The sequence below is a fragment of the Chiroxiphia lanceolata genome, chromosome 1 (genome assembly GCF_009829145.1).
Source record: "Chiroxiphia lanceolata isolate bChiLan1 chromosome 1, bChiLan1.pri, whole genome shotgun sequence".
In the NCBI taxonomy this organism is placed as follows: domain Eukaryota; kingdom Metazoa; phylum Chordata; class Aves; order Passeriformes; family Pipridae; genus Chiroxiphia; species Chiroxiphia lanceolata.
The window spans coordinates 14,928,623-14,943,076 of NC_045637.1; the positions used below are offsets into that span (position 1 = coordinate 14,928,623).

The following is a 14,454-nucleotide window of genomic DNA, read 5'->3' on the forward strand; positions in this document are numbered from 1 at the left end:
CTCTGGTTCTTGCAATCAGACATCTGATGTGAAGCAACTGTAATTAGTTTCATAAATACATATTAATTGTATGAATTGTATGGCCTTGTACTTTTTTTTTTTTTTGGCTTGTGGTATTCTAGATGATGAAGTAGATGATCTAGCAATCTGTTCTGACCTTAAAAGCCTAGGAATCTATGTTTGTGGCCCTCTACAGAGACAGACAGTAGTTGCCAAGGGATCTTTTTCTGCTTCATCCAACAAGGAACTATTGCAGAACTGAGAGGTGGAATCAGCAATGTATCTGAATACTAATATCCCTTTATAATTAAGCAAAACCTTATAATTAGTGCTGCCTGATTTGCTGCAAGTCTTTGTGGTTTTGAATGCTCTCATTATCTCCAAATAATACCTAGCTGTGTAATGCCATCTTCAAATAATTATCATCTGTGAGTTCTGGGTAGTAAAACTGACAATGAACTAATCAGGCTTACAACTGCTAAGATACTAATAGACAAAATATTTGACTTGAAATATAAAATGCTATAAATTGCGTGGTCCCCACGTCCACAGAGACTAATGAGATGTTCTGAAACCTATGGCACACAGCCTGAGCTGCTGAAGTGGTGTCAAGAGTGTTCAGGTTCTGAGTTCTTTTAAGAGAGATCAAGGAGGAATGTCTAGTAATTTGTGTGCCTCAGCTTTTTGCAAAATGGGTGATGTTTCCAGTCAGCTGGAGTCCCTGAAGCTTCTACTAGTGACTATGATAGTCTATTTAAAAATTATTACTTCTCTTGTTTTCCAGATTATTCAGGACAGAATATTTAAGCACATATCACGTAACAGCTTAATATGGAACAAACATCCTGGAGGGTTATTTGTACTGCCACAGTATTCCTCATATCTGGGAGACTTTCCTTACTACTATGCTAATCTCGGTGAGTGAATCCTTGCTATAATGTAGTACAATTTGGAATTTCTAGTGGAAATTTGAAATTTAGTCTTTGAGTAGCATGTGCCAAGTGACTTGCCATTTGTTTGTAGTTAATGGTGCCTTTCGTTTATCCTGTCTTCCCTGTAGACTGGAATGTCTCTGATTCATCAACATGCATTGTATGTCTCTCCCTTGCAAAGATTTTTTAAAAAAAAATCTATGTCCCTTCATACTTTTCAGTTGCTGGTAATGAATGCCTGAGTTGCTGATGCATTCATGGCCTGAGGGGACATAAGAGGAGTAGCTTTTTCCTTTCTTTGTTTATTCGTGCTTGGCAAATTGGAAAAGTGGTAATTTACCCATGACACTTGTTATTGGAGTGCACAGTTGGTATGGATTTGTTCTCCATACGATGTGTCTTCATATGGATCCCACTAGAAGGAATGAATAGGGCTTAGGTTCATGGCTTTTTCCTGGAGCAGAGCTTGAACAATGAGTTCTGCAGGCAAATGTGCCTACAGGCTGAAGTGATCCTGCTTACTAGACTGCTGCTACTTTTGGCTCAGCCTGTGCCATCCCACTTCTGTGGATCTGTACTGCTCACCTACTAAAAATTCACAGTTACTGTGTTAAAAAGGGGAGAAGAAGGTTTCTGTGATAATTTTGATGAAAAATGACTGTGACCCCACACAGATGAATTTAGATGAGGTTGAGAGCGTTAATGAAGGACAGACACCAGTAGGATCTGTTATTTCAGGCAGAAAAGGAAATCATAGTGAGACAAAAATATCAGAATGGAAGGCAAGCAGAATTATCAGCTCAGGAGGTAATCCATGATGCATGTGGAGGGGAATCAACCCAGAAAGAGCAAAAATCTGTCAGAGACTGTAATGGAACTGAGGAAACTGAACAAGCTTCTGGAAGTTATGGAGATAGTCTGTAGAAAACACCGAGCATCCAGAGCCAGGCAGTAAAACAGAGCCTGTGTCAAGAAGGACATTTGACTGAACAAACTAGATGTCAGTATTATCTGTGGGACAAACTGGATGGAAGAAAGAGATTGCAGGACATCTCTGGAAATAGTGAGTAAGAAAAGGCAGTAATTGTCTTGGAGTCAGGTATTTCAGAGGGTGTGGGAGTTAACAGGAAGTGTGATCTCATCTGGTATCCTAGTATCTGAGATGAAGGAACATGGCCTAAAAAAACATGGCAAGGTTTACATTAAGTGCACGTTGTTTTGTCCATCTCTGGAGTCCTTTAATCTGTACTAACTGGTGTGGTTTTGTCTTTACTGAACACGTATGTATCTCTTCACTTCAGGTCTGAAGCCTCTTTCCACATTCACTGCCGTTATCCACGCAGTAACTCCCCTGGTTTCCCAATCTCAGCCTGTGCTGAAACTCCTGGTTGCTGTAGCCAAGTCCCAGTACTGTGCACAGGTAAGCAGCACTGTTTGGCTGTCAGTCCCAACAGAGAAAAACCGCCCTGCCAGGAATGAAGAGCCTGGTGACTCAGCCCTGTTTCAACCCCGTTTCAATTCTGATGTTTCTTTCCTCCGAGATTTCTGCTATCTGTGACCTACATGCATGGGAAACAAAAGTTCTGAGTATAATGGGAGTGGAATAGAGATAGTAATTAAACCCTTTTGTTACATGAGACAGGTAAAATAATGACTACACTTTAAAGATCAACATTGTATGTGCTGCAAGCTGCAAAAGGATGTCTGTGCCTCAAGAGCTGCTGTGTGATCTTCCTTCCTCCTGCTGTGGCTCTTAGACTTATCAGTGCCAGGATTTTGGCTTCTCTAAAAGAAACCCTGGGGAGTTCAGTAGGAGCACCCTCTTGCAATGGAGTGTCACAAGTGGTTTTGCCTTTAATGAGAGCCAAAGTAAATCAGTGACATCCATATGACCTGGCCGAGACAGAGACTTCCCAAGTTCCTGTCTGGTCTATATTTGCCTGAGAGGATGTATATTGTAAGTAGTCAGGTTGGGTGAAATTACTGTAGGAAGTGTTACTTTTATACATATTTGTACCATTGTTTTTGATTTTGAAATTCCTGATTTGAATTTAACGTCTGTCTGGAGATCTGGAACCTTAGTGTTTGGACTGCATTGCCACAAAGGTCTCTGATCATGGTCCAATACTCTCTTTCAGATTATTGTTTTATGGAATTGTGATAAACCTCTCCCAGCCAAACACCGCTGGCCTGCCACTTCTGTGCCTGTCATAGTTATCGAAGGAGAGAGCAAGGTAGGTGGAGGGAAGCATAATAAAATGCTACCTATATTCTCCAATGAAATAAGAATTTATTTTTCTGGCTGCTTTGGTGAAAGCTTCGTAGTTCCCAACTATGTGACAGATCCTTTCTATTCCTTAGCCTTTTGTACCAGCTTGGTCACAGATTTGTGTTTCATGCATGGGCCCTGTGCTCACAGAAGTCATCAGCATGGCAATTAATGCCTTGAATCTGAGATTCAGAGATGGGACCCAGTTTTGAAATGTGGTCTCGAGAGTAGGTAGTGCTGATCCCATCTGTGGAGATTTCTGCCTCTGTGCAAGTGCATGAAGGTAGTGATGCAGCTTCAACATTGAGTCTGAGCAGTCAGATGCAAGACTTGGGGGTCAGCTGTGAACTCAAAAGCAGAGGAAAAGATGAGAACTAGCCTTTGAAAAGTGCCTTTTCTTATGGTCTTGTGGGGTACTGATGCCAGTGATGGGGTCTTACCATCAATAAAAAAGGAAGGGACAAGGGACATGGAACACGTGTGGGAGCAAAATCACCACATCATCTCTTGCTGTGCAACACACGTTTGTTTGTACTTTCACAAAGTCAAAACAGACAGCATCAGATGGGAAAAGAATGGGTTTTTAAAATCCACACTGATGCGAATGATTCCTTTACAGTGAGAGAAGCAAGACTTGCCTCGAGACTCTGAAACAGATTTGGGCTGGTCCCCTCTGCAGTCGCTGTCAGCTGGCTCTTGAGCTCTGCACTGGCAAAGGAAACTTTAAGTTGCTTTGGCTGTACAATCCTATTTTGAATTTATAATCCTCTCTTTGGTCTTTTACCCCTGTCACCTTAACAAGGGGAGAGAGGGAGCCCTGCAAAGTTGGCAGCTAAAGGCTCTCACCTTAGCTAGCCATGTAAACAGTATCAGGAGAGTTGCTGCAGGGCCAAGAAAGGCTATAGTGATTTCTGAACCTTTTGATTGTTCTGGGTTTTTTTAATTTTCTTTTTGTAAAACTTGCAGATGTGAGATAGAGGAGAAAATCTCTGACCAGTTCTACAGTGTTTGTAGAAATTGGCCCCAGGCACTGTTTAGATTCCAAGTGAGTCTCCTGAGTACACAAAGGTGTGTTTATACTGGACAGTCTCTTCCCTCTAATATCCCAACATATGCCAAATGGCTTCGTGCGTGGAAAGCTGTTTGTTTGGACAAAGCTTGTAGAGCCAGAGCAGTGCAATTTAAAGGTTTCATAAAGGAACTGCTTTTCATCTCCAGACTTAACTGAAACATACTGGCAGGCACATTACTCCATGTGGGTGATCGCAGGTCTGCCTTTACCTAACCTTAACTCTTCCCCATGAAATCAAGAGATATTATCACACCCATTTTACAAAAGGTAGCTTTAGCTATGAAACAAATACATGGCTAGTCCCGACTGTTGTACTATTTGACAATTTCACATGGTCTGTAAAAGATCAGAGGTGAGAATGCAGGTCTCCTGCTGGCTGTTTGCTCTGCTTTGCCTTAGTGTAAGCAAAGCAAAACCATCAACCTCAGCCAGATCTCGTACCAGCCATCGCCTCCCCAGAACAAGGCCGTTGTAGCAATGAAGAGATACTCTCCAGACAGACATTGTGAACATCCTGATTATGGAGACAGAGCTTTCTCTGAATCAAGGCATAGATTCTGAAGACTTGCTCCCAAACACGTTGCAGGGGATGCAGAACTGACAATGTCCATTATGAGAGATGTGTAAAACTCCTCCATGTCTCTGTTTCCATATAGTGGTTTCCTCTTACTGGGCTTGACTTTTGTAGTGTTTTTTTGGATTAATGAATAGGAAAAGAAGTCTAGTGACTAGCCAGACTATTTTTCCTAGCAAATGAGGGAAAAAAAATCGTGTTGTGTCCTTGTTACATCAGCTTTCCAAAGGTGCTAATTAGTCTGCTAAAGAAACCATATAGATTTTCATTTCTTGCTATTATCTTTTTGATCCAACTTTCTCATCTATTTCCTGTTACTTTAAGGACCATGCTACCATATCTTTCCAAAGCTTATACTGCATATAGGTTTTATATGTATAGAATGGTTTGGGTTGGAAGGGACCTTAAAGATCATCTAGTACCAACCTGCCTGCCATGGGCAGGGACACCTCTCACACTAGACCAGGTTGCTCAGAGCTCCATCCAGCCTGGCCTTGAACACTTCCAGGGATGGGGCATCTACAGCTTCTCTGGGCAACCTGTTTCAGTGCCTCACTACCCTCACAGTAAAGAATTTTTCCTAATATCTAACCTAAACTTACTCTCTGTCTGTTTGAAGCCATTCCTCCTTGTCCTGTCACTCCATCTTTCTTGTTGGCTCCCTTCAGGTACTGGGAGGTCACTTAGAATGTGACTTTTTAAAAAGCTACAACACCTATATAATTCACGATGCAAATAAAACTCGATACATGTGTTCTATAGCATGTTCTCCTTTTTTGACGGGGAATGTTGCACCATCCTGGTACTGTAACATCCTTCACACACAGTCTGGGCTGCTTGGTTTCCCAGCTGCGTAGCCTTATGAATGCTGCAAAGTCCTTCTCAGTGAGGGACAGTCTTAGCTACCAGGGAAAATGTCCTCTCCAAAGAAGCTGTAGGTACATCTGATTCTCAGTATGATCCACTGCAGTTTCTCACAAAAGGAAAGCACCCTGCTCCAAAGAGGGAGGTCTTTTCGGAAATTACTCCTCATATAGAAGGTGTAACCTGACTGCTGGGGTGACAAAAATGACACTCTTTCACTCTTGAGCTGAAGAGTCTTTTCCATCAGACAGAAATATGCCATGTACCTCAGACAAGAGGAAATAAGAGTGAGGAATAAAATGGAGTATTTACCTTGGAACTGAGTACTTCAAGTGATTTTTATTTTCTCCCCTTCCTGCCTTGGATACCCACAGGTTATGAGCAGTCGCTTCCTGCCCTACGACAACATAGTGACAGATGCAGTGCTAAGCCTGGATGAGGACACCGTTCTTTCAACCACTGAGGTAAGGGTCTCTGTCATGCTGGAAGGCTGCTTGGCTCCTGGGCTCAGCCTGAGCACAGCCGATATGCTCTTCTCTGGGATTTGCCAGTGAGTAAATGTTATAAGATTTCCTGCCACGCTCCTCAAATTTAACGTGTTGCACTTGTTTCAGCAATGCTGCCACTGCCTGCCATCAGAGGAGCTTTTCGCCCTGGTTAATTGGCTCATCATTAGCATATGGTTCTTCCGTTCTTTATTATTTTAGTAACATAGCTGCAGGCGGGTGTAGGCAGCCAAGAGCAGTCAGCTTTAATATTCTGTTCTCACTTTTCTGATTGGGGTAGCTTCCCCCCCTCCCTACATTATCAGTAGGGTGTAGGTGGAGAAGGAAGGGTTGTCAGCAGCAGGGGACTGCTATCGCTCTAAAAGACAGCAGTGCCACCCTAATGCAGGATTTCACTGAGGAATGTTCTTTCACCATTGTGTCGGCCCATAAAATTGGAGATCTTTGCTAGTTTAGGTCCTTGAGTGTTTGTGCCAAGAGCAAGATAGCACTAAGAAAAGAAAAATACTGTAGAAAACCAATTTTTACAACTGGGATGAGTATTGATTTCTAGAACCTGTTCCTGAGAACCACAAGGGAAACTGATGACAGTTTATATAGAGTGCAATATTTGGGAAATACATTATTAATGATGGCCAGGGAATAGCTTGAAAAACTCGATTTTCTTTTGTTTTCCCTCATGTTCATGGCCATTCCCCTCTCCTCACTTCACCTTTATAAAAATGCATTTTTGTCAGTGGTGGAGATGCTATCACTACTTATATATCAGTGAAGAAATGTGTAACATTAATCTTCAGTCACTGCTATATACCCTGTGATGTTACTGAATTTGTTCTAAATTGATGAGATTGCAACTGCTCTTCTTCTCTGTACGGATGTTGTGCTGTGGTTAGGCTGCTCCAGAAAGAGCCACAGTAGCCCTCTTTTGCTTCACAAATGGAAGAAATAGTTGACATTGAACCTATTTCGTACCAAGGTTACACCTTGATAGTTTCTGCTAGATAAAGAATATGGCTGCTGCCAAAGCACTTGTGTGCAAAGCCCTGCACAGCACAGTAAAAGGCATTTATCGTAGGACTGGAGTTCCTGAGCAGGTTATTGCTCAGGATGAAGGGTCTCATCTCAGCTGCCTTGGGGACCATGGTAAGACCTCTCAAGGACTTTATTGCCCTGAGGGGATATTTACAGCAATTCCATGTGAATTACATGAGGATTTGGGGCTTTGTTTTGTTTTAACTGATACTTATTCGTCATCCAAACTTTGGAATCATTTAAGCTTCTGGAACACATATGAAGTAAATAAATAGTGTTCCTCATTCCTCTTGGCCATGTTTTACCCTAAATATTCTAAAATGCAAATATTTGTTGTTGTGTGAGACAACGTACATGTTTCTTTGTGGCTTCTTCCCTCCTGTGAGCAACTTGCAGTTGATCCTGTGTGTTTGTGCAGTGGCTGTTTGCTCTATGAGCTCATGGTCCCTGTTCTGCAGACAGAACCAGCTGGCCAGGTCTTGCTGGCACCCACCTTGCAGCTTTGGTGTGTCTCTGCCAGGGTGCCAGGGTCAGCAGCTCTCCTTGGTGGCTCTCCATGGAGAGCTGGTGGGCCTCCATTGCTTCACTTCCCCCACTGTACAGCTTATGCAAATGCGGTGTGACATTTCCTTTGAAAATAGCTGCTCATGGGTGGTTGTTGTGGCAAAGCTTCAAGGCCCAAAGAAAGCAATTTAGGAATGTGGTCAAACACAGTCACATTCTCATTGAAAGGAGCAGTCACCAGGCACATCCTCTGGACTGTCCAGCCCTGGGGTAGTAAAGGTTTTCCATCCACAATGGAACAGCACGTAATTGCTCTGTGACGGGAGCTGTTCCACATGCGCAGAGGGATGTGTGCGTGAGTCGTGATCTGAAATCAGCACGAGTCAGTGATCCGGAGGTTTAAGAGACTGGCAGCTTGGTTGGATTTTCCTGCTGATCAGCTGAGAGTGGCAATGCTGCTGGAAATTATATAGGATGAGAACTGAGGGATTTTTTTAATAAAGGCAGTTTACTCTTAGGGTGGTTGCTTTAGTGTGTCTCCCCGGTACAAGGACAGATAGTTGAAAGCTCAAGAGAGGGCACTGAGTGCAGAAGCTTTATTATTTATTTAGTTTGAGATTCTCAGACTTCTCTAAAGAAAACAGATGTCACGTTTTATGGGAAAGGCCTTTATAGGGGAAAAAACTCTCTAGTTCTTTCATGTGGTATTGATTAGAACTATCACAACGGTAAGTGGTTTGTGCACATTGTCTTTCTAGTTGGCCTCAGATTCCTTGAAACAACTTTAAAGAAAATATCCAGTCCCTAACTTTGTGTTCCAGTCCATGTGTGACTCTTCTGTTTCATAAAAACACTTGTAAATGTGAGAAGTCTGACAGTAATCAACACAAAATGGGACTGTTCTCAGAGAAACTATTTTTTATCTAACCTCTACACCCTTGACTTTGGCTGCTCTCCTGGAAGACTTTTCAAACATTTTTGAGCAAGGTTTTAGGTCCCTCTGGTACTGGAGCAGCCCAATGTGCAGCGCAGAAGCAAAGCTCTCATTTTCTTGGGTTTGACTAGGACAATTAGAATCATCTTTAACTCATTTTAAAATAATTTTGTTCTAGCTTGAGCTCCAAATCTAAGCTGAAGTGGAGGGACTGCCAACCAACTTTTCGTTGTAGTTACCAAATTCTTTTCAGATATAATGCTGACAAGGTTTTTGCAAACTATCCCAGTCATCTCTTTCCTAGTATCACCAGGATTTGTTTGGTGGGATGTTGGAGTAGCGGTGTCCTGTCACTTCTCAGTTCTCAGAGATTCGAGTTATTAAAATTGTTACGGCAAGACAATATAACAGAAAACCACCATTGGCAGCATTTGACATCCTCTTGTGGCTCATACAGTATCAAGCATTTTTCTTAAAGTTTAGGCTTCTGATGCCATTTAACTAAATAGGAATCTTATCTTTCTCTTTATTAAGCAATTTCGTTGAACCTTTTTGGTCATGTAGACACTCCTAAGAGTGTGACCAGCGTGGTCTTCAGAACGCTCAAAGCAGATGAAAGATATAAATGGACTCCACACTGACTGCCTGTTTTAATCTCACTAAACCACCTTTACAATTTAAAGTATTTGACTCCTGATTTTCCAAGCTTCATGTTAACAGTGCTGAAATGGTAGGTGAGATGCACAAAGACGTGCAAAAGTTTCAGTTTCCCACATGGCTGTTACCTCTTGGTATTGCATCGAAGTATAAATACATGCACCTACACCCATTCTTTTTGTAACTTGAAAAGGTTTGATATGTAAAGGGCAAGTTTGAAAATGTTAATGTAATGCTGTGATGCTCTAGACTCCCTTTAACAGGAACCATTAAAATGTGCATAATTATAGGGCAAAATGTCAAGCAGTCAGTTTAATTTACTGATGAATATATAGAATTAATGTTTTGCAACAGTTCCAAGATTCTGAATTGCGAATTAACGGCAAGGTAATATTTTGTTTTGTTGACATTTGTTGAAACAGTTTCGGTATTCATTTGGCCTGTGCCTTTGTCCACAGGTGGATTTTGCCTTTACAGTTTGGCAGAGCTTTCCAGAGAGGATCGTAGGGTACCCTGCACGCAGTCACTTCTGGGACAACACTAAGGAGAGGTGGGGGTATACCTCCAAATGGACTAATGACTATTCCATGGTATTGACAGGAGCTGCTATTTACCACAAGTAAGAACCCGGAGCATCTGCTGTCCTCCTTCTGAACGAAACAAAAAATAGTAAAGAGGGGGGTGGGGGGGTGGGGTGTGAAGAACATTCTTCCGGGGAGGGTCAAAAACGAAAAGATAATAAGTCTACTTTTTATGGGGTAATAATTTAAGTTCTTGGTTTAGCTCTGGGGATCTGGTAATCATTATTGCGCTTGTTGGGTCTCTTTGAAGTCACTTGTGTTTTGAGGCAGTCGGACTGCTCTTTTTAACATCAGGAATTACACACTTCAAAGAGTTCCCGAATTCATTAAGATGCTTGGCTGAATGGCCTGTAGCATAGCAGAAAGGAGGTTACTTCCAGACCAGCTCTGGGTATGTGTTGGCTGACAGCTGCAGACTGCAAAGTCTTCTGGCTACTCTAGAAATGAAGTACAGTGGACACATCAGAGTTCAGCATATTGCAGCATGTTGGAGAAACCCCCTGTTGTTAGGACTTCATCAGACCAAAGTCCTCTCTAGATGTTAGGAAAAAGTTGGAAAATTTTGGAGTATCTAATCCACATCCCCACAAAGGAGAAGACAGGCCATAAGGGATAGTGTAGGCCCAAAGGGGAATAATTTCAACAGTAAGAACAGCAGTAAGCCACTTTATTACTAGAGTTCTTTCCAACGGAACAGTTTGGAAAGAAAAGGTGGAGGATGAATTCATCAGTGTTGTCTGTCACGTTATAGCAATATGGGGCTCTCTTTCCTGCTTGTCCTTTATGCTTGGGTCTGCATTGTTTCTTTCAACCCAGTTACAAAAAAGGTGTATGTTCTGTTTCTGCATGAACACTGACTTGATGAGAAACTGATTTGTTTTCCCTTCTTGTTGGAGGATGAGACTAAAAAAGGATGTGGTGTATTGGGAGTTGGCTGGAAAAACTTGTTTCTGAACTGAGATAGAAATTTCCTGGAGCTTGTGGTACCTGAAAGCCCAGTGACGTGTATTAATAACTCTGCTGTTTGTTTCCAGATATTATCACTACCTGTACACTCATTACCTGCCTGCCAGCCTAAAGAATATGGTGGACCAACTGGCCAACTGTGAGGACATTCTAATGAATTTTTTGGTGTCAGCTGTGACAAAATTGCCTCCAATCAAAGTAACACAGAAAAAACAATATAAGGAAACCATGATGGGACAGGTATGTATTCACAGCATATTTTAGCAATTGGGATGAACTGATAATATAACAGGTTTGCTTCTAAGTTAGGCTTACAAAGTGATACAATTCTGTTAAATTTTTTTGCAGTTTTTATTTCAGCAGAACTGTAAATAGGGTGTGGATATGCTTCTTATAATGAGAGAAAAGGGAAAAATGGCAAACATCTACTGTGGATGCTGCTTCCCTTCATAGTTTTCTCACACACTGTTATACACTGTAATTCCAAACTCCTGATGATTGTGGTGACTGAATTTCAGTTAAATTCTAGTTTTCTAATTAAATTTTCTAGACCTAAGACCTAGCCATGGAATGCTAGAAGCAGAAGTAAATTCTAGAAAGGTTTTCTATTTTTTATTATTATTAATTAGTATGATGTACCAGGCTGTCCCTGTGCTATTTTAAATTATATAATATGATTCAAGCACTGACATTGGACTGTCACAACAGAGGTAATTTGTGATATGTAAGCAGTGTTTTCCCACAAGGAACATTTTGTCCCACAGTCATGCCATCACTCACTAGCAGCCATGAAATGCTTGCTTTAGATCCTCTTCCAGTTACCGGATAAACCCTCTGTCTTTGCAGAAATGGAAATACCTCTAGTAACAGGGATACTTGGTAACCTGGGGGCACTTGTCCTCCTACCCTGTGTGAGAGCAATGGGAGGAATAGGAAGTCCTGCAAAACCTGCAGGTCCTGAACAGCCTCCCATCTGTGGTGCCACGGTGTCTGTGATTCTCATTGCAAACAGTGCCATGATTACTAGGGGGCAGGAGAAATAAGGGGCCCTCTATTTTCCCCCACATTTCCTCCTATTAGCGTTACTTGGATCTTTGACTGGGGAGTGACCATGACAGTTTGTAAACTCCCTTATATGTATGTCACTGCACTTTCACCTGAGGTATAGGTAGCATTCAGCAATTCTGACTCATCTGGGTGCCCAGGAGACCTTCTGCAAACAAGAAGGTGCCATCCAGAAAGTACCTATTGCTTCCAATTTCAGCTTCACCTCTCCACAGGGCTATGCTTTGGCTGTTTGGCAGAGCCTGAACACTCATTTTTCATCCTACAGCGTGGGTGACTCGAGTCAGCCATGAACTATAACTCTCTCCTAAAGACAAGTTGTTCCTGCAGCTTTGGGAAATGTAATGGACCATGTTCATAATTCCTTGAAAGACAAATAAAAAATTAACATAACCTCAGTGTTGTGACAGAGATTAATAGTCGTATGGAAATTCACTGTTAATGGCCAAAATGTCTGCTATAATCCTCCAGCAACAAGCTTTTACTTGCTCTTTAGTGGCTTGGTATAATCAGGAGGCTGTAATCAATGCACATTATAACCTACCACTTGAGCTAAACTGGACAGGCCTTGGACAAAGATCAAGTTTGATACCACAGTCATTTGGCAAGTCCTTGACTTTATCTGTTTCTTCATGTTTTAATTTACATCCTTTGACTTTATGAATTTGTATTTGTTTTTAAACTATAGTGGAACCATAAGTGCTATAGAGAGATGCATGGGAAGTGGCACAAAAAAAATTCTTAGGCTCTCAGCATTCATACTTTATCTTAAATAATAGTTTTATTATGTTTATAAATGCTCTTTAGGTACAGATAAAGAATAACAACATCTTTAAAGCTGTCAGGACATTTTTTTTCTAGAGCTGCTGAGTTTCAATGGACTTCCACAAGGATTATATCTGCCCTGAACTTTGGAAAGTCAGGCCACAATATTTTGCATGTATGCAGTCAAAGACCTTGGTTCTTTTCCTTGGGTCAGAGTTTAGCTTGATGTAGTGTGGAACATCAGTTAATTTTCTCTGTCTGTGAGACAGTACTGTCTGATGCACTGGCCTTGGCCAGTGGGATTTCTGGAAGCACCCTGTTTTTCACTGCAGGGTGTCTACACCCATGAGTAATGCCAAGCACATAAGGGCTTCTGCCGAGCTCAGTTAAAAGCTGATTGAAATTACTTTTGTATAAATTTCTGCAGATCTGGACTGCAAACGTGCAGTTTTGACCCTGAGAAACTGTAATAATTTTCTTCCTATGGCTGAAGACCATGGGCAGCTGTTGGGCTGGGCTTGGGTGTGCACCTCTGCTGAAAAACAGTGGCCTTCTTGTCTTTCTTAGTGGTTTTTAAGGACTTGTTCTGTCTCTGAAATAACTGGAGGGTTTGAAAGAAAGAAGAGTTAGAGATAAGGTGAAATAGAGTGTGATGAACTATGGAAGGGCTGCTCATGGATGTCATGCTTCACATCAGGCTGGCTCGTGCTTGAACTCTGGTCATCACACTGCACTGCCCTCTGCTCGTTTCGGAAAGTTGGGGGTGTCTGGCTCACCACTGCTGGCTCTGCAGTGGGCAGGGTGTCCTTTCCCCTGTTTGAACCCCCTGAGCGGATTTTAGCTGCCGCAGAGCCACACGCTCCTGAGCCCCAGCGCGGCCCGGCACCACGGTGTCAGCCTGGCCACAGCACCTGCCCTTCCCACCATCCTGTTGTATCATGGCCAGTGTCTGATCTTTGCTCTCCTCTCCACACAGGCATCCCGGGCCTCGCGCTGGGCCGACCCCGACCACTTCGCCCAGCGGCAGAGCTGCATGAACACTTTCGCCAGCTGGTTTGGCTATATGCCGCTGATCCACTCGCAGATGAGGCTCGACCCTGTCCTCTTTAAAGACCAGGTCTCCATCCTGAGGAAGAAGTACCGAGACATTGAACGACTCTGAGGAGCGCTGCTGAGGGGGCCGAGCCGCCCCCCGCCAGACTGTGCCACTGACAGCAAGCGCCCGACCCCGCACGCGGCGTCCTGGCTCCGGGGCGCGCTGCTCCGGACTGTGCCGAACCGCCCGGCAGGCTGCTGTCGCTGAGACTAGGTCGTGTACAGTTTCATTATGGAACATTAAATAATTATTTTTGAAATGATTGCTATGCAGGTTTAAACTTTTTTAATGATCAAAAAAAAAACCCTATTAAAAACAGAGTTCTTTCTTTAATCAAAATTGTGTTGGTTGTGAATATTTCAGAGCTGCCATTTCTTTCTTTCGTGCATTTGATTGTCAGTGCAATTTTCATTCCTTTTCCCCTGCACAGTTAAACGCTGGAATCTCACGGAGACAAAATGCATCAGGTTCAGAAACAAACTGAGCACAAGCAGGACATAACCGAAGTATTAACATTTCTCATTTACTGCTGACTTTTTAATTTTTTTCCTGTTTTCCCCAAGCCAGTAGCAGCCACTGCGGCTAAACTCCTTTGGACACATGGAAAACTGGAGAACCCCCAAGGAACCAGACAAGA

General features: G+C 42.5%; 1 protein-coding gene and 1 long non-coding RNA gene across 2 annotated transcripts in view; one reads left to right on the forward strand and one right to left on the reverse strand.

Annotated features, from left to right (window-relative positions):
- Window positions 1–14,150, forward strand: part of EXT1 (exostosin glycosyltransferase 1) — a 177,993-nt gene extending 163,843 nt beyond the window's left edge. Inside the window, exons 5-11 of the mRNA XM_032683228.1 lie at window positions 785–917; window positions 2,234–2,352; window positions 3,071–3,166; window positions 6,086–6,175; window positions 9,803–9,963; window positions 10,960–11,131; window positions 13,698–14,150. Coding sequence (XP_032539119.1) covers window positions 785–917; window positions 2,234–2,352; window positions 3,071–3,166; window positions 6,086–6,175; window positions 9,803–9,963; window positions 10,960–11,131; window positions 13,698–13,883 — 957 coding nt within the window. The 3' untranslated portion in view covers window positions 13,884–14,150. The remainder of the gene's footprint in view (window positions 1–784; window positions 918–2,233; window positions 2,353–3,070; window positions 3,167–6,085; window positions 6,176–9,802; window positions 9,964–10,959; window positions 11,132–13,697) is intronic.
- Window positions 3,839–7,675, reverse strand: LOC116784526. Its single transcript, XR_004356114.1, has 3 exons — window positions 7,604–7,675; window positions 6,024–6,108; window positions 3,839–3,904 (listed from the first exon to the last, which is right to left on the reverse strand). It is a non-coding gene; the product is annotated as an uncharacterized LOC116784526 (long non-coding RNA).
- Window positions 14,151–14,454: the final 304 nt, after the last annotated feature.